At 36.8% G+C, this 20,017-nt stretch overlaps 1 protein-coding gene across 1 annotated transcript; it reads left to right on the plus strand.

The window, feature by feature from the left end:
- Positions 1 to 1,376: 1,376 nt before the first annotated feature.
- LOC100549940 (long-chain-fatty-acid--CoA ligase 3-like) lies at positions 1,377 to 19,705 on the plus strand. Its single transcript, XM_010716666.2, has 11 exons — positions 1,377 to 1,798; positions 7,364 to 7,541; positions 11,419 to 11,528; positions 13,216 to 13,354; positions 14,970 to 15,120; positions 15,683 to 15,806; positions 16,046 to 16,117; positions 16,915 to 17,054; positions 17,190 to 17,362; positions 18,412 to 18,486; positions 19,428 to 19,705. Exons 1-11 carry the CDS (start codon positions 1,448 to 1,450, stop codon positions 19,688 to 19,690), a joined length of 1,776 nt encoding a protein of 591 aa, XP_010714968.1. The 5' UTR covers positions 1,377 to 1,447; the 3' UTR covers positions 19,691 to 19,705.
- Positions 19,706 to 20,017: the final 312 nt, after the last annotated feature.

The raw sequence follows: 20,017 nt of genomic DNA on the forward strand, positions 1-20,017 counted from the left end.
TACACACTGTTACATTTTAGGTTTAAAACTCCTTTCCCTCTCTGCTACTTGCTCCACTAAGTATCTACAAGGAAGGAGTCCTACGCTTGAGTTAACACTGGTCTCTGGGTGCTTTGCAGAAATACTTTTGCTGGGAGTTCTAAGAAAGTGAATAATCTGGAGGAAGATGGAATTAATCTCATCCCACACATTTAGGATTGTGGATCGATTACAAAAGGATGTACAAGTCTAATGCTTGTAATAAAGTGAGGTGTTTTTCCATTACTAAGTTTTATCTTTTATGATATAAACTTTTTTTCTACTAACATTTCTTTTTGTTAGGGTTTTTGAAGTTGGTGGGTGTTGTAAAACAGCAAAACTGGTATGGGATTGGCACTGTAGCCTGTGAATGGACATTTGGTTCATTTAGTAAGAGCAGTCAAATCTGTGCTTCTTGTGCACACATCAGTATTAGTTTTCTGACTTATGTTATTGCTCTTCATGTAGTCGTATCAGTACATTTGAAGAGTTAACTGAATGATATGTAATTATAGTTAAACTGTTCTGCTTTTATGGGCAAAACTATTTTTGTAATGGGCAGCTGACTCGCTGTTGCAGAAATTCATCTTTAACCGTTATGACAATTGTCTTTGATTTGCCAAGGTAATTTTAATTAATTTTGTTGATTGTGTGGATCTTTTGGATAGGCAGACTAATTTATTTACTCCGAATTAGGACATTGCATCATTGTATTCATTAGATACGATAAACTGTGCTTAAAAAAAAATAGTATATATAGTATACTGGTGTTTTAGTGGTAAGGGCACTGGAGGAAGTTGCACAATCTCTTCATAGTACTGTTGCTAGGATTTGGGCTGATTAGTGGCTGGGTGACCTGCGATCAGGTTTCCCTCATACAGAATGGTTACATGACATGTTTTCTTATGTTCTGTATGGAGGTCGGACACTGACAGCAGAAGGATGTGCAGATTGCTATTCAGATATACGTGCAGGTGTTCTAATGTGATCGGAGAGAGTCTTTTGAAATTGTGAATGAGTTGTGTTTGTCCTGAAATGTTACGTGGTTATATGTGTAATTTATGGAAAAACAAAAAACAAAAAACCAAACTCAAGTCTTGAATTCCATAACAACTCTGTATTTGTACTGTTTAACATCCAAAGAAATGCAAATACCAACAGCACTGCAGTCTGTTAAATGCAGCAGAAGAGTGTTTCCTCAGTATGGGTGGCTTGTGGTGTTTGTGTTGGGAGATTAAGGCTTCTGCCTGATTTCTGCATAGAGAAGCCTACTTCTGATACGTACTGTAATGCATATTGGAAAACATTCTCTCTCAAATACAGTTTACTGTTAACTTGTTGTTTATTTTTTTTTGCAGATCTTTTTGGATCCCTGTCCGATTGCTCCATGGTCTCAAACTCTCCCCTGTAACTGTCACAAGGAGCCAAAATGAAGTTGAAGCATAACATCAACCCCGTTCTTCTGCAGTTTATAAACTTTATTATCTTGGTGTACACGGTTGTAACGTACATTCCTTGGTACATATTTTCAGGCTCAAGACAGGCTATAGCAAAATCCAAGCAGGTTAAGGCTAGACCTGTGAATAACAGGCCTGGGGCTGCGTACAGGTCTGTTAACAGTCTGCACTGCTTAGCTTCAGTTCTATATCCTGGCTGTGATACACTGGACAAAGTTTTTAAATATGCTAAAACTAAATACAGAGACAAAAAGCTCTTAGGAACGCGGGAAATCCTGAAGGAGGAAGATGAAATCCAGCCATCAGGAAAGGTTTTCAAAAAGGTAAGAGTTTTTGCAGTCTACCTTTTGAGAACTTTTTATTCCATGTATTTACTTTCTCTTGTAACATTTCTAGTCCGGCAGAGCAAGTTGGGAGGAGAAAAAGATAGCTGCTACCTCTTATTTACTTATTTACTTTAAGTATTTGGCTGGTGTAAGTGGCTTAAAGTTCTCTAAAGTAGGTAAGCAAAAAATATTTCCCTTTGTCTTATTCAAAATTATAATTAAAGGGAGTAAATAAAAGTAGTCAGTTTTCAGTGAAGTTAACCGTAAATTAAGAGTTTACAGTTTTACCCTGCATGTTCAGGTCTTTAATGGAACTTTTGCTTGGAGAAGGATTGCCCAGACTTTAATTGGAAAACTTTTATTCTCTTGGTATCCTTTAAGGTGATCTTCTCTGCTAATCTGTAATCGTAGTGCAGAGAGGGAGGTTTAATTTCAGTACAAAACTGCTGTTTGGAGAGACTGAGGCTTTTGTAGTCTTTAAAGATCAGGGTTTGTGTTGCTAGTAGTTGATTTATGTTTGATTAGAGGCATTTAAAAATGCATTGCCTAAAGAAGTGAACCAGAATACACATATGTGCAAAGAAGGGTTTGAGCCCTTTGCTTCTATGTTAGGTGTTATTAATTGTGTGCACTTCTAGGACTGTTTTTGGTTAAGGTTGGTTTTCTTGCAGAAGAAAAAGTTATCTCTGTGTAATAAAGGGGTCCTTAAACAATGCTTATTTTAAATTCTGATATAGTAATAAATCAGTTAATATCGCAGTAGTTGGCAAAATCTAGTTGAGTTGAAACCTTTACAGATTTGTTAGTGAAACTTCCTCCCAGTCATTAATTTTTCACTGAGTTCAGAAATGCTTACTTTTTTTTTTTTTTTTTTGAAAAAAAGGTACATAGAATCTTTTTTGATTCATGCTTTGATGCCCTGTAAAGAAACAGAAAGGAATTGGTGTTGTGCAAAGTAAGGCTTCTGGGCACAGGTCAGAATTTTCTCTGCCTGTGATCAGTGCACTGTTCTTCAAATATAATTGGTAGCATAAGGCTTAAGATCTTAAGTTTTAGCCTTTCCTATTATGCAAACAACATACTCTGAATACTGGAAGCTTGAAGAATGTTGATGTTGACCTACTTAAATTACTTATTTTTTCAGTCTTGAGATTAGAAGTTACCTAAGCTAAGTAATTCTATCTAAGCTTGACACAACAGTTCATTATGATGGTTGATTGCCATGCTTGTCTTGATGCTATTCTGTTCCAAGTTGTGGAATTAGCAAGTAGCCTTACTTTATTTTTTTTCTCCATTAGGAAGACAATATTTCTTATTACCTCATAGCACGTTTTAGCAAGTGACTAAATGTGAAAATTACACAAGGTGTCTTTGACTCTGAATGTCAGGGTTCTTCTTTGATTTTCATCTTTCATACCATGCATCTCTTCACTGCCCAGGTCCTGTTAGTGAAAGTTAAGGCTGAGGTTTAATGGTGCAGCTTTTTAAATAGGTACATGGCACTTCTCAGTTCTTACATGTAGTGCATGTAATTCATGTACCTTATGGGAGCTGCAAAACTTGCTGATTATTTTTCCCTTTCAGAAGTTGAATGGAGTGGTGGGAATGGCTTATGCACTTATCTGAGGTCATCTGTACATCAGTGGCAACTCTGAATGTAGACCGTGGATCTGTGTACTGAATTGCATTGCCTGTTAGAAGATAGCTTTCTGATTTGCAGATTGCATTGGGCTAAATTAGCCTCAGTAATTTATCGAGTAAAGAAATATCCCCTCAAATTAAAACAAAGCTTCTGATTTTTAACAGAACCAAGTGTATGTCCACTTCAAGCTAAAATTATTTAAAGCTAGATTTACATCTTTAAGTTCACGTACTTTCTTAATTTAGAGAGCAGTGATATCCAAGATAATCTGTACTGTTTTTGGAACTCTATATTTTATATTATTGTTTGAAAGATCTATTCATGTGTAGTGGCTAAAGAAGCAGAAATTCATAGACTTTAAGTAAAAACAAACAAAACAAGCAGCAGAACAACAAAGATAGGAAATAGCGTGAGTTTAGATATTGGGTCATTATGGTGGCAGGAGTTTAATACAGAATCCGTGCTCTTCCTCACTTTATTAAAAAATAAAATAAAATAAAAAAAAAAGAGGCAAGAGAGACGAGCAGTGAGGTACAGGAAGAACCTTTCCTGGCAGCAGAGGAGTGCTGCAGTGCTCAGGGTGCCTGGTGCAGAAACCTGCTGGGGGCTGCAGGAAGCTTCTGGCTGTGATGGACAGAACAAAGGTAGCTTGTGATGATGAAAAACGCCATAGGTGCTCCTAGGTAATCAGTATTTTAGTGAGCATGTAGTTCTTCATTTTTATTGTTTCCAAAAACGTTCAGCTTCAAATTGTAGTTGAGATTCTCTGAGGCTTCTGAGCTATTTGTCAGCAGACTGCAAATGGTCAGTGAGGTTGGGCAGTTCCATGACTGTGTGCCTGCTCTGCCTTTCAGAACATTTTGTGATACCTTCATGCTAAAAATATATATATGTATTGTCTAGAGCTGCCCTACACTCCAGGTTAAAAAATGTTCACCAGGCAGCAAATACTTATTCTTTGATAATTTGATAAATTTCCCAATATTAATTCAGTAGTGGTATTAAATATTTTCCAGCATTAAAGGATAAGATTGAAGTATTTTTACTAACTTGCAGGTTAAATCTGGTTAAAAGCTGATGCACTAGAGGGCAGTGTCTTTCTACTCACGCACTATTCTAAGGAAACATTGAGAGGTGCCGTCTCTTCTGATTTCATGTTTGGTTTTACGTGCCTGTTTAAACAGTTCTGAATAATCTTGGCTCCTTGGCCATTCTCTTGCAAACTTTCAGACAGTTACTTTCTTGGCATGTGTCAATAGTGAGAGCAGGGAGAGGTTCTGAAAGCTGCAAAGTAAAGTGTGTGGGTGAATGTCCAAAAGATTATGGCACTTACCATCGGCCTTAACAGCTCCTTATAGAAAGTTTACACAAAAAGGGCCGAGGAGGGAGATGTGTTTGAAGATGGGTACTCAGACATCGGGAAGGATGTGTGAAACCATAAGCTGTGCTGCATCCTGCAAAGGAAGCATGCAGGGAAGTGCAGAAGAAGGGAACGTATACAAAAGAGGTATGTTAATGATGGAGGGAGAGGATAGGAAAGAGACTCTGGGTGTGGGGAGGGAATGAACATGGGAATTCAAATACACAGAAGGCAGTAGCAAAAGTAAAAGCCAGCATAGACTAGTTAAGGAAAGTCTTAGTGACTCACACTCACCAATGTTCTCCAGAAATGCAACTTTCAGTATATTATTCCCTTTCTGCAGGTTGCCTCCTGTTTCAGGAAAGCAAAGCACCAGTAGGGCCTTTTTTCACTGCTTTGTATCAAACTGGCTTAAACAGTGAGGATACATTATTTAAGAAACTGAAAGGGAGAAAGAATCACAAATGTTATTCAGAAAGATCAGTTTTTTTACTGTTTGGTGATTTATTATTTCAACTCTGGCAAGTTACACCACAGATGGTGAAAAAGACCAGAGGTTGTTGATTTACTAGTTGGCGAAGCTACCTGAAGTGGTAACAAGAACCTGCTGCTTTTTCCTGCTGCTGTTTAAGAGTAGCATTCTGATACCCTTCTGTAAGTGGAGAATGGTGGTAGAAAGGGTGTTGCTTTAAATTGCTTTGTACTGGTGAGTTTTGTTGAAACTTTCCAAGATGTTCGGGGGGGGAAAAGTTTCTCAAGCTGAAATTAAAATTTGAAATAATTGAAGTTTTAATGGATAGAAAAACGTGTGAGGTTTTTTGTTTGTTTTTGAAACATTAAAATGTTCCCATTCCAGAAACACTTTGGTGTGTTAAAGTGGCTGGCATGCCAGGTCCCTGTCACTGACATGTTAGCAGCCAGTCGGTGCCCAGGCACTGTGCCCGTGGGGTTGCCAGCAGCCACGCGTGACCAGGCAGCATCCTGCAGTGGTTCTCTGGCAGGACAGCAGGGGAGTTGCTGGTGAGCCTCCTTCAGTAAGGGTTTTGGTTCTGGGGCAGCCTACTTGTCTGTGAGGCTGTTTCTGTAAATAAGACAGGGAATCTTGAGCAGATGTGTGTGAGATCTGTTTATTTTTTTGGTGGTAGTGCTGTTGTTGGCAAGTATTGTTTTTTTGTTTTGATAAATGATATTTTCTAATGAAAATGCTTTTGAAGTTTCCAAGCATCTTTCTGTGTCTGTCCTGAGTTAAAGTGTTGTTTCCCTAAATGTGGGCATTATTGAGGAGTATGGATTAAGGCTGTAGTGAGTACAACTCAGTCAGCAGTAAATTTCAGCAGCTTGAAAAAGTGTGTTGATAAAAGAAATGTATTGGAATTTTGTTTTCTTTCTGTTAAAATTCAAGAGAGACTTTCAAATTCATTCATTTTGCTAGGAAGTCTGGAAATACAGCCTTGTTAGAAATGTGGTTACATGTCCAAGTTAGACGTTCCAATCTGTAATCTCAAAACTTAGATAAATCTGAAAAACAGAATGGGGCGATGGGGAAGAAGTTTGCTTATCTGACTTTGTTTTGTAGTGTTTGTGTGCATTTATTATTAATGCTCTCTAGCCAAAGGAAAGGTCTAAAATACTTGACCGATTAAAATGGTGGTGTTCAAAATTGGCAGGGTGCTTGTAGCTGGATAATATAGGTAAATAATAGACTGAAAATGCAGTACAAAATGTCTTTGTCTTGCATCTATGTATGAAAATTTCTAGGATATCCTCTAAATAACTTCTTACTTGGTGAGAAAATGGCACTGCAAGGTACAAGCATACACATAGGAACCTGCTAGGTACTGAACTGTAAATTCAAATCCAATTTTACTGTGCACCAACTTTCCATACAGATGGAAAGTGCGGTTGCCTAACTTTTTCCACATGGCTTTTCAGTGCTGAGGTTTGCCGGCAGTTTCCCATCTTCTGTCCCACTTCTGTTTTGGCAGTAAAACATGGCAATAAGATTGTTCCTCTGCCCCCGACGTTTGTTTCAGAACAAACAAAGGGAATGGAATTTCATAATTTCTGTCAGAACCCACGGACACAGTGCTTTCTGGATTCCAGTTTGTTAGTCTTCCGTAAGAACAAACACCTTCGTGTCGTATTTGTGCAGGAGAATCTTAGTCCAAATGTCTAAGAAAGCAAATGCACAGAAAGACTTGTATTAGCTAGAACTTGTCACACTCTATTTGAGAAAAAAGCTTTGTGAAACCAAAGGCATTTGGGTCAGATAATCACAGCCTTTCTTAGGGTTTCTGAACTGCCAAATGCAGTGGTAATTGTGTGTTTTCCTATTGTGAAAACCAAAACAGAGGCGGTAATGTGCATGGAGATGTTGCAGTATTTGTGTTGGAGCTTCCACAGCTGCTGTAATTTTTGGCAAGAATATTTTCATTATTAATAAACCGGTGTTACAATTTAAACAGCTTCAGACATCTGCAGCTTATTCGCATGGATAAGGTTGCAGAGGACACATGTTAAGGCTTTTTGTTTTTTAAATTGAATTTATTATTCTTGTTAGGTCATCCTTGGCAAGTACACCTGGCTTTCATATGAAGATGTATACATCAAAGCTGTTAATTTTGGAAATGGCTTAGCAGTGTTGGGTCAGCAACCAAAGACAAACATTGCTATCTTCTGTGAGACTAGAGCTGAGTGGATGATTGCAGCACAAGCCTGCTTTATGTGCAACTATCAGCGTAAGTATGAGCCTTTCCTAAAGATTTAATTTCTTTTGATGTAAGAGGATAGCGTGAAAATAAACCTCACTCTTCACTGTAGACACTAAGAGAAGTTTATATAGGACACTGAGGATTTTTCCCCCTTTAAAAAATAATAATAATGCTGTGTAAGATAGAGACTGTACTTTGTAGTTACTTTACTGAGTTGAGAAACCTGTAGCATTTGCAGGTGGGTTATGGTTTCAGTAAATATATCTTGCTCAATTAATTTCTGAGAGAGGCTTATTTTCTTCTAATCTCAAATCAGTACATATTCCCAAGTTCCTGAAAACAAACAAACAAAAATCACACGTGAATTCATTGACTCGATTTAAGGAGTTGATGTCAAACTTTAATCTGTGCAAGTTTTATTTTCACTGGATATTTTGTCAGTTCTTCAGTTGTGATTTTAGTTAGTTTATTGTATTGTTATCTCTAAGAGTGAAAATGAATGGGTGAGTCTTGAGCTTATTTTGGAGAGCTCTTTCTAATTAGAAAGCTTCTTAGTAACTCCTCTTCCAAAGTATAAGCTCCATGGTTTGGTATGAGGATTATTGGCCATTTCATCACCATGACTTAATGTGTCCTTCACCTAACGGTAAGTCTGTGGTGGGGACATCCTCAGGGGAACATTCCTTATTTTCACATTGGGCACTCTAAAAGCTGTAGTTCCTCGTGGGCCTAGGCCTCTTCTTGCCCATGCCATGTTTATTCTTCCTTTATAAGAACCAGGTCATAAAAGCCAGATGTGCAGAAACTTCTGGTTTAGTACCTAGTTACAGTAAAGGAGTGTATCACACAGACTTCTCTCAGGTTTTGGAAGCGAACCTGACAAAATTGTATCTAAAATGATCCCTCTGTGCTATAAATATCAGTTTGTTTATTTGATTAAACCACAGAGTTATGAATACGTAGCAGTTCTCGCATGGTTCTGTGTGGTTACCTTCTGTGTTGAAATACCAAAATGAGTCCCGAGGAGGGCTGTCAGGATGGTGGAGTGGTTGGAAGACGTGGCATAGGAGGAGAGGCTGATAGGAAAACATCTGTTCAGCATTTTATCCCATTTTACTGCTCAATTCCTTTTATTACTTTTGGGATCTGCTAGATTCCTAGTGGTCATCCTGGGAATAAAATACAAAGGCTTGCATCGGTTATCTTCACATTGGAAGTGAAGTACACTTACAAATACTAGGAGGATTTTGTAATTTGGAAAAAAGAAATCTGAGATAGTGAGTGCATGGATGTCGTGTGTAGAATGTTATGCATATGTTTTTGATTTGGTTGAATTAGTGTTTTAAATTCCTGTGTTGAGACGTGCTTCAGCACACTGTCTGATGTGATGTTTAGCATCTGAGCTGTGTGTCATCTTACATGAACTTGGCTGACTTTTGTATTGGCAGATGATGATATCATGCAGTATTCATGGAATCATGTTGCTCAGTTTGAATGAATTATAGAATTCAGTTTTTGTTGAAGTTATAGTGTGGCAAGACATTACTAAATTACTTAAATTAACACTTCTTAGTTTTCAGATACCAAATCAGCTAACTGCAACCGCTCTGGTAGCATGGCATTCTTTGAGTGTGAAATGTGTTAAATCTGATGGTAGGTGCACAGCATGCACACCAACAGACCAGGTTCACGTGCCTTGTACTTGGTATTAGAAAGGAGCCTTTTATACTTCAGAATTAGAGAGATTCAATCTTATGTATTGCACATACAAGTGGCTTGATGATAAGAAATACTGTATGTTCTTGATTGTCGTATTTACATCTTTTTGAAACTATGTAAGTCTTGTATTTGCTAGAGTAGAGTGGGATTGGTAGTTGAAAAATAGGGGGGGGAAATGGTTTTCTACCAGTGTGTCCTCTCTTCATCTGCAACGAATTGTTCAGTGGTGTGAGCAGATGCAAGACCTGGGTGTTTATAATCAAATAAAGAAGTAAATAGGAAAGGTTATGGTTTTGTTTTTCAGTCATACTTTCCTGAAACTTGAGCAGAAGTGCTTTTGTCAGAATTGGTTTTGCTGAAGCCTGTAAAGATATACCTTACTTTTTCTTTCTGAGGTACGATGGGTTCAGCAGTCTAGTTATGTTGAAATAAACGGTGAAAAAAATCCTATTGCTTTAAGACAAGATTCTGTATAATTAGCTGGCAAATGTAGTGTTATTGCTTTATTTTTTTTCCTTTTTTCAGATTAGATCAATTTCTGTAGCAGAAATTGTAAGATCCCCTTTGCGTTTAATACTCAGTTTTATTATTGTATGTGTAAAGATGAACAAAGATAATCCTGTTTTGGTCTGTCTTCAAGGGAAAAACAGGAGGGATGAGAAGGGAATACTGGAACCACTTTCAGATGTGCCTGAAAATGTTTTAGGTGCCAGTGTGGAGCAGTGACTCAGTTTGTTTCTCCTCGTGACATCAGTACTCCATCTTATAAGTGGTGTATCTCTGTTTTTTTTTTTTCCCTTGATGCATTTATTTTGTGGATGAGTAATTATGTAAATGGTTATTTCAGACATTATACTTTTCTTTCCAAGCAGCACAGCATCTCAGTTGTGCTTGTTGGCCTGGGGAGGCTGAATTTCTGCGAGATGTTTATATAACAGGGGTCACTGAAGTAAGGAGGGAGAGCTCGTGGGAACTAGTGGAGGCACTCTTCTGGACTTTGCTCCCACCAAATTAAAGAAAACACAGTGCATGTGCGTTTGCCCTGCAACAGTTCTGAACTATGATAGACTGTTTGAACAAGGAAAAAATAAATAGAGGTCAACTATTTACTTCTCTGTGTAAGAAATGCCTGATTTTGAGCTCTTCCTTACTGTGCTGTAGTGAGTAACTCCGTACAAAAGAAATACAAAAGAAAGTCAGATACTTCGTTATATAAGTTATAAAACTTAGACCACTGATGTTGCTGTTATTAATAATTGTGATACCTGATTCTGTAACATTTTTGAAATGTGAGCTATACTAAATTGTTATACCTCTGTTTAGTGTTAAGCTTGGGGAAAAAAGACATTACCTTGTTTGTTTGTTTTCTTGAGAGCAATTCCTCTCTTCCTTTCAGAGCTGCCTTTCCTCCCAGATCCCTTCCTTCCTTGTCTCACGCAGTTCCCATAAAAGTGGCAGGGAATGAAATTGGGTTTTTTAAAATAGTCAGCCTGAAATAAATGTGGATTAATGCTCTATCACTGATGAGCTGCCCTTACATACAGGAAACAGTTTTTCCAATAGTCAATTTCCAAAGTATTTAATTTTCTTGCTATTCTGTGTTGTCATGATGTCAGTTCAGTGTCTGGTGATTGTGGTGGTTATTAAATTGATTATTAATTATTTGTATTTATTAAATTGATGGGAGAATATGATAGTCTCAGACATAATACTGAATGTAAGTAGTAATCTGCTGATAATTTCTTACTAGCAGTCCGTCTAGGCTAGTGACAACACTTCTGAAAAGAGGAGTCAAGTAAATATTTGCTGTTTCTTTCTTGTGTGCAAGACAACTGTTTAAACAATGAATTTATTGAGTACAGATGCATGATTAAAAACCATGAAGATACAATAGTAGATCTAGAATAGGATAATATGGTTTTAATATGTGTAACTAGAGCTTGAGAAGTAGTAAAGTCACATATGCTTTACTTACTCTTTATTCCCACTCTAACTGAAAATTATGCTGTATTTAAATCATGTAATATGTATTTTTAAAGCACAAAATTATACCACTTTTGTAATAGCTGACAAGTATTTTGACTGTTTGCCTAACTGGGAGCAGGTTAATCTCATCCCTTTACTGTAAACTGTACTCGAAAGTGTAAAGTAAGGTTCACCAGTTTCTTTTTTTTTTTTGTTTCAGTTGTTACTCTGTACGCTACCCTAGGAGGTGCAGCAATAGTACATGGCCTAAATGAAACAGAGGTGACCACCATCATTACTAGTAAAGAGCTGATGCAAACAAAATTGAAGGTAAAAAAGTGTTATTTGTATCTTTTTTCCAGTATATCTGTTCTTACTGTTAAAAGGTTTGGTAGCTGTATGAAATGGTGAATTGCCATTCTGTAGTTTTGCCTCTTATAGAATGAGGTCTTTGTATCTGTCTTCGAATTTAAAAAATGATAGCTTTCAGATTTAGGCTCCAGGATGACTTCTGAAAGCAGGATGAACCATTTGTGCTATTGAAGAGCTGCAGTCCTGTCTGAAACAGCACCTCCACAAGAACTGCTGTGGTTTCTGGGTGAATTTAGAGCCTATAAACTCAACTGTTGAAGGAAGTGGGAGGAACAGAAAAATGTATAAACTATATATGAATAACTGTATGTGATTATACTCTTGGATTATTCTTGGATGTATTCCCAGCAGAGAATTAATGACTTACATCTCTAGATCGGTGCTTGAAGAGTCAGAGCTGTTTTCTAGTGCAAAGAAAGCTTATGAAACATTAGTATCTCTTTTTAAAATAAAACAAAACTCTCAAAATGTGTTTTGTATTTAACTTTATGATTTCATTTAAACCAATAAATCCTTGCAATCCATTAAGAATAGTTCAAAGTTTTAATGTCATGCCTTAACCAGCAGGAGTTCTAGGTGGCTTGTTTCGAACTCCAGTGTGCTGGAACTGATCTGTTTCTTAGCTGTTTTCATAAGGAGGACTTCTAAAATTTGATTGCTCCGTTCTCTGTAAGCTTTGATTTTGAGGGTACGACTGAGTTGGTGTCAGCTACTTACTGTGGCATGTCAGTTGGCCAACTGCTGTGGAATCTACAGGCTGGCAGGACTCACAGCTTAGGTAACTTATCCCTGTGTTGTTACTGGCAGGCCAAGAGGTATATGAAACAAATGTCATGTGGTAACTTTGTGATGGTTTGTTTATTTGGCAAAGGCCTGAGTTCAGGATACCTGCTGTTTTTTGAGACCTTACCGACCCAGGTAGAACAGGTGGAACTATGCTTTTGTATGAGTTAAGCTACAGTGGATGTGAGGAAGTAGATCTTTCATGTAGGGGAGTTGTTTAATTAAAAAAATTGTGTGTTATTGCTGCATTTTGAATGAGAATTTTCCAAACTTTGTTTCTTTCTCTTAAATTACTGGAATGATACTGTATATAGTGCAAACTGGCATAAATAATCATTGTAAGAAAATGAATTTTTCTGCTAGAGATTCCATCTTCTTTCTTTAGAACTTTAGTAACTATTTTAGAACTCATAGTTTGCTTGAAATACCTAACCAGTACATAAGCACTTTTTGTATTTTTTGCTTGGTGTTGGTTATTTCAGATAAGCATAGTAATCAAGTGGTGACCAAAGTATTATTGTGAGCTCCACGATGCCCAGGGCCTTTTCTTCTCAGTGTTCTGTGAGAGTGGATAGTCAATCTCTGCTAACCTTCATAGTCTTAAGTGTGTGCTTCTCTTGAAATAAGACCCTGATGAATAAATAGTTGGAGAAATGTTTGAACTTGTAAATGGAAAGTTCAATTATTCCCACAAATCTAAATGTGGAAAACTTCAACCTTTGTAGCCATGTAAGCTAGACAAGTTTATGCTTCGTATTTTAAATCTTCAAATATTTTATGCTTTTTTTTTTTTGATGTATGCAATAGATAACTTTTTCTCTTGTTCACTCAAACCTCATGATTAACGTTTGAATTTCTACAGGAAATTGTTTCTCAAATTCCACGGCTGCGACATATTATTACAGTGGATGGCAAACCAACAACATGGTCAGAATTTCCCAAAGGTGTCATTGTTCACACTATGGCTTCTGTGCAAGCTATGGGAGCCAAGGCAGACAGTGGTAGGTTACCTTTTCTTTCTGTTTGGTTCATCTGTCCTAATTTGTTCCTACCTGATTTACTATAATGTAAACTTGGAGAAATTGCAGGTCTCAGAAAACTATGCAGTTAATAAAATGCATTTAATAAAAATGGTCTTTTCCACAAGCAAGCATCCACGCATGCTGAAGAAAAATGTTTAGGATAAGCATTTAGGCCAGGGCAGAAACTTAAAACACATTCGTATGGTCAGTTGTATTTGAAAACAGGTTATTTAAACCACACAGAGAAAATAATTCTGCATTTTATAGCAGAAAGCTCAGTAAATCGCTACCATGAAATTTTGTTAGAGTCACAAATAAGAAAATGTAAAATAGTTACCTAAATCTGATAGAACTTGGTCACTATTATATTTCTGAAAGTATCAATCTATAGTCTCGATTTCTTGACCTATTTCTAACCTTTGCAACATTTTTAAAATTAAAAGATGGAATTTTAGATGTTTAACTTGTCAGAGCAAAATTTTTATTCAGCTCTGAAGAGTAGTTGTATCTTAAGATTTCCTTGTATTCAATACTTTTTGTTCCTGTTTTCTCTGTTTTCAGAGTATTTTAACCACTGAAAGCACACAAATGTTGGGGTTAATTGTGTTTTAGGAGCATTATGGGTGATTAGTCCATCTGCTGCTAAAGTTTAGGGGTATGTCAGGTTTGTTGGTGACATGATGGCCTCTCAACTTTTTGTAAAAAGGTGTCTAATCTTCTTTCTCCAGTTTTTCAAACACTGTATGCTGTAAACAATAATAAAAGGACGTTACCTTTGAGTTAGCTGCTCAGAAATTATGGAATACTACAAGTAATTATTTATGCTCAAGAATGTTCTACTCACATATTAAGTAAATGAGTTTATTTTTATGTTGTTTCCTCTGTGTTGGTTACTGTGCAGGATGGACAGGGTTCAGTGAGTGTAAACTCTTAAATAAGCTTTCACTGTTCTCATAGAGTGTACATGTTGTGCTCCATGTATTACGCATTATGCAGCATTTCCTTTGAGTACACAGTTGTTTTCATATTTTCTTGTTTTCTGTGCAAGTATTTGAAAACACTTTAATCTGTTAAAGTTGTTGAATTTAAATGTTTATGGAAATTGGAGCTCATGTTGGCCCAGCAGAACCATGTCCTGACTGCTACAGATGAAGCAGTATGCTGTTCCTCTTCTGGGAAGTGCATTGCAAAGTAGATTTCTAAATGGGGATTTACCTTGTACTAGCTTAGAACCAGTGCAGCATACTTTTTTTTATAAGCGTATGAAGCTGAGAGGCATTTTGGAGAAGTGAAGATCTGCCCATTTCTGTCCTCAACAGGAATACAGGAAACAGAAGATAAAACGTTGTTTCAGTAGGCTGGAGCAGTCACTGGAAGTATTACTCAGCTCATACAAAGAAGTTCCTTATCTTTGTGAAGGCCTTTAAGCATGACCACAGTCTTTTCAAATGAAAGCAAAATGTAGTAGCAATAGTCACAAGTATCATATTAGAACAATTGTTATAGTATGTTAGCTTGTAAGATCTCCCGATCTGGTAGGCCTTTCATGCATTGTATGTTCTCTCTTTCTTTTTTTTTTAAATGAAAATTGCAGGAAGCAAACAGCAAGCCAGGCCTGTACCCTCTGATATTGCAGTGATCATGTACACAAGTGGATCCACAGGAATTCCCAAAGGAGTTATGATCTCCCACTGCAACATAATTGCTGGTATAACTGGAATGGCTGAAAGGATTCCAAATCTGGGGTATGTACCAACTCTTACTCAAAGATGCACGTGGGTAGCTGCATATAATTATTGTGTAAAATATGAAGTGTTATATTGGTCTGTCTTTGACCCGTCAGATTATGCACTGATGTCTGAGCATCTTCCAGTACTGTGTTAAATGCCACGAGTGTTCCATGTGTTTCTTTCTCATCATCTGTAACTGGCAAGACTGGGACGCAAAGCCTGTGAAGCTGCCTTGCAGTAGAGTGGTTGAAATCTGCCTTCAGCAGTACTTCTTTAGCTAGTACTACATTCTGTGGTTTGTTTCTGTTTAGTGCAGATTTTAATACCATCTGCAGAGTTGCTTGTGCAGCTTTAGCACAGTTAACAGTCTTGGGATGCGTAAACATCACACTTCATTCACACTGTAAACTTACAATACTACTTAGGCAATTTTTGAGACTAAGCCCATCATTCTTGAAGTATGGTCATAAGCTCTTAGGCATTCTTCCACTTATAGTTCTTCTGAAAGCTCTGAGTAAATTTGGCTTAGTGACTTTAATGGTATGGTATAAACCTCTCTCTTAAAAATTCTTTTCAGGGAAAAAGACATTTACATTGGCTATTTGCCTCTTGCCCATGTTCTGGAGCTGAGTGCTGAACTTGTGTGCCTGTCTCATGGATGCCGTATTGGTTACTCTTCACCTCAGACATTGGCTGACCAGGTATGTTATTGATGTAAGCCCATATGGAGAGGGAAGAAAAAAAAAATAAATCACTCGTGTCAGTTCTTGGTCATAGATCCCAAGAAACAGGATATTGGCAGTTATGACTGATACACTGAGGTAGTTTAATTGTTGACAAGAAAATTAAAATGATCATTTGGAAGATGTGCTATGTCATTTTGTTTCTTAAGTTAAAAGTCTTGAAATGTGCCTGCTGATAAACTTGTTCTTCATTTTAGTCCTCTAAAATCAAGAAAGGAAGCAAAGGTGATGTTACTACACTTAAACCAACTCTAATGGCAGCTGTCCCGGTAAGTTGCTGAAGGATATAACAATGTTAAAGATGTAATTCATAATTTAAACGTTATCATCAAAATAAATGCATAGATTGTTAAAAAATAAAAAGTAGAATCTTGGATGTGAAGGTAGAATTGATATTTATTTTTATATGATGATGTTGATTCTCAATGTGTCATAAACTTTGAAAAAGTTTAAATAGCTGTGGGGATTACACTGCCATTTTAGTTATCTGTTCATCATAATATGCTCGTATGTATGCACATACTATGTATTTACATGTCTGTATACTTCCTTCACAAAAGCTGTTTATAAATCATATACATATGATATATAAAAACAGAGAACCACGCCTACAATAATACACACATGATTTGGAAACAGCCACTGTGTGATGAAAATAGCCCTTGACACAGACTTCCTTTGTGTCATTAAATCTTTTCTGAGAAGAGAGGCTGCATTTCCACCTTGTAACCTGTTAAGGACAGTATTTGCTTGTTTAGCAGTGTGCTAGATTTCACACTAGTTTGTGATGTGAGTGCAAGATGGTAGTGAAGAGAGACATGGACTCTGTCTTGTGTAATACTTACAAGGAGGTGGGTAGTTGGCAGCAGACAGACTGGGATTGAGCAGTGATCCTGTTCAGATTCTTGCTCTCCTCATTTAATTTTAGTGTTTTGTTATGTTTTACTAATGGAAGAGGAAACAGCTGGGAGTGGTTGGTTGTCTGAACTATATCATAACATCTAGATCATTTTCTTGTATTGGTTGTGTGACTTCTTTTACTTTGAGTTGGTCTTTCTTTAACTAGGAAATTATGGATCGAATCTACAAAAATGTCATGAATAAGGTAAATGAAATGACGAGTTTCCAGCGAAATCTATTTATATTGGCCTACAATTACAAAATGGAACAAATTTCCAAAGGTTACACGACCCCGCTCTGCGATAGGTAATTTTAAATTTATTTTTAATGGCATCAAAAAGTGTGTCTCAAGTCTTACCATGTGAAAGAATCTCAAATACAAAATCAGATACTCTGTTGTTTTGTTTTTAAGCAATAAATATTCTTATCTTTGTATTTTAGCCTTATTTTCCGGAAAGTACGAATGCTGCTAGGTGGAAAAATTCGCATCCTGCTTTGTGGAGGAGCTCCACTCTCTGCAGCAACTCAGCGATTTATGAACATTTGTTTCTGTTGCCCTGTAGGGCAGGGGTATGGGCTCACTGAATCAGCTGGAGCTGGAACAATCACGGAAGGTTGGTGTTGGTGGATCCTGCGGGGTGCTGTGATCCATGCTGCATGCTCTGCATTGACAGTCTTTGACAGTGCCTTCATTTGGTTTATGCCTTATAATATAATTGGGAAATCCTGGGAATTTCTCTTCATCAAAAAATTAATGAAACATTTTAATTTTGACGCACTGTGATGGCCACATACAGAATCAAGTGTTCTCACTTGTGATAGTGTGAATGGGATCTTGGCAGCATTGTATTTACTGGCTGAAGTGAATAAATTTGATCTTATTTTGGTGTGTGTATAGAAACATTAGGAAGATAATAGTAATAAAAAAATGGAATGCAAAAACCTGTGCCAGACTTCAACTTCATGGAACCTCCATGATTCCATTTGCCCCTTAGTCCTAAAATTTCACTCATTCTGTGGTGGCAAAACCACTCCGAGATCCTGTTTTTTTTGGCAGTGGTGTGATATATCAGATGGTCAGATAAGGATATCTGAGGCTCATTGCTAGATCATGCTGGATTGTAGAACAAGTATTATGTTCCTTGATGACCACAGATTACTGGTATGTGGTTTTTGGTAATAGTTCTTAGAAGTTTAGGGAAAGTAATAGTGGAATTGTAATATGAGTGATGCCCTCCCCAGTAATTATGTCTGTGAAGGTGCTCGGGTGCAGAAGTGTTGGGGACTGAAAGCAGGAAAGTAGATTAAAAAAAAAAAATAGAATCTTCAAATTTTTACGAAATGTTATTTGTTGTCATTTCAAAGTCATGCAAGTACTATTAAAAGGTGTGATGCTTTCTGCAGTGTGATCCATGTGGGCAGCTTATCATCAGAGCTTTGTTGTTGTGGCTGGAGCTACCTCCAAACAAAGACATCTGTTCTCTTTCACGATAGAAGTTTTATGTGTGTTACCTTGATATATCCTTTGCTTGTTTTGTTCTGTTCTATTGTATACATTAAACTTCAGGAATAAAATAAATGAATAAAGTGAACAAAGTACATGATAACATAAATTTTTTCTACTCTTTTTTTAATCTGGAAATTCCTTTTTTTAATATTGTAGTTTGGGACTACACTACAGGGAGAGTGGGAGCACCTTTGGTTTGCTGTGAAATCAAGTTAATGAACTGGGAAGAAGGTGAGAAATCTTATATGTGATTAAATGATTGTGTATTTGCAAGAACTTCAAGCTAGATTCTATTGGACTTTGCTTGGTAGTAATTACTAGAAGACTATTTTTCTTCTTAACCCTACTTTTACCTGTATAATCTTCAGGGAGAGCAGTTTCTATGTTTGAAACCATTTTTTATATTTAAAAAAATATCTAGACAGAAGCTATCAACACGTGAATAGTGTTTTGACTAGGTTACATTTTGGCTTTTATTCCAGTCACTGTAACGCAATTTGGAGAAGCCATCCATACAGCAGAGGGTGCAAGTCTTGTGTTGTCTCTTGGAATAGTTGCATTCAGTAGGCTTTCACTAAAGCACATGCATGATATCTTCTGTTGCCATTAATAAGTTTTAAAATAGTCTTCCTAGTATTATTAATAAAAGACAAAACAGTGATGTATACAAAGGAAGTTTAGTGGAAACTATATAAAGTACATTTAATGAAATGTGAACGTGTTTAGACCATTTCCTCTGAGGTAGGCTCTTAGGTATTGTAGAGTACCCCTGCATAATTCTTAAGGGAATTTAGGGAAAAATCTGAAACCTCAGATTTTGGTGGGTTTTGTTTCTAAAATATAAAGTGAAAATTTTCTTTTTTTGATGTGAGCCTGTAGGAGGCTGATGTGTGTCAGTCCTGGTAAAAATAAAAATAAAACTGCGCAGACATGGCATTTTTCCTCCACATATATTTGAGTTTCACTGTTTGTAAGCGTGCCTGTTAAATAGCTGTTTGTGTGCTGGAAGGAATTGGAACAAGGTGTTGTCTTACTGAACTACTTAGACTGAGTTTTCAAGTGGTAACTTTGGCTAAGGGCTCACTAAATTTGTTGGCATTTGAATACAAAAGTAATAGGGATTTTTGCTTTGGAATGTATTTTTAATTCTTGGTAACTGGAACAATTCTCAGGTGGATATTACAACACTGATAAACCATATCCTAGAGGCGAGATTCTTATTGGAGGGCAAAATGTGACTATAGGCTACTATAAAAATGAAGGACGAACCAGAAAGGATTTCACTATTGATGAGAATGGGCAGAGGTGGCTCCATACTGGAGATATTGGAGAGTTTCATCAAGATGGATGTCTAAAAATCATTGGTGAGTTCTTAAATTCAGGTAAACATATTTGTATATACACACCTGTTTTTCAGGGCTGCTCGTTGCTGTAGTTAACAAAAAATCTGTATCTTCTGGCATACCGTTTAAAGTCTTATGATACAGCCCAAGCAAATTCTGATACTGTAACAAACTCAATTGTGTGTTTTAAAGATAATTTTTAAGATAATTGTTTCCTATTAAAATCTTAACATTGATTCCACTGTGTTAGTTTGACTGAGTAGTAAGTAGCTAAATATATGCTAACTTGACTCAAATAAACTGTCTTAGATCTTATAATTTATTTATTTATTTATTTATTTTTTAAAGTGTGGAGTCTGATTCAGTGAAAAGATTTCTCTGGTGATATGTTCTCAGGAATTAAATAAGTTTGTGGGTTT

The sequence above is a fragment of the Meleagris gallopavo genome, chromosome 11 (genome assembly GCF_000146605.3).
Source record: "Meleagris gallopavo isolate NT-WF06-2002-E0010 breed Aviagen turkey brand Nicholas breeding stock chromosome 11, Turkey_5.1, whole genome shotgun sequence".
Taxonomy (NCBI): Eukaryota; Metazoa; Chordata; class Aves; order Galliformes; family Phasianidae; genus Meleagris; species Meleagris gallopavo.

Bases quoted from the DNA above. Each gene is read 5' to 3' on its own strand.
- LOC100549940 (XM_010716666.2), top strand. From the start codon at position 1,448: ATGAAGTTGAAGCATAACATCAACCCCGTTCTTCTGCAGTTTATAAAC. The intron at 1,799-7,363 runs GTAAGAGTTTTT...TATTCTTGTTAG, and splicing joins CAGGAAAGGTTTTCAAAAAG to GTCATCCTTGGCAAGTACAC. The intron at 17,055-17,189 runs GTAATTTTAAAT...TTTGTATTTTAG, and splicing joins ACGACCCCGCTCTGCGATAG to CCTTATTTTCCGGAAAGTAC.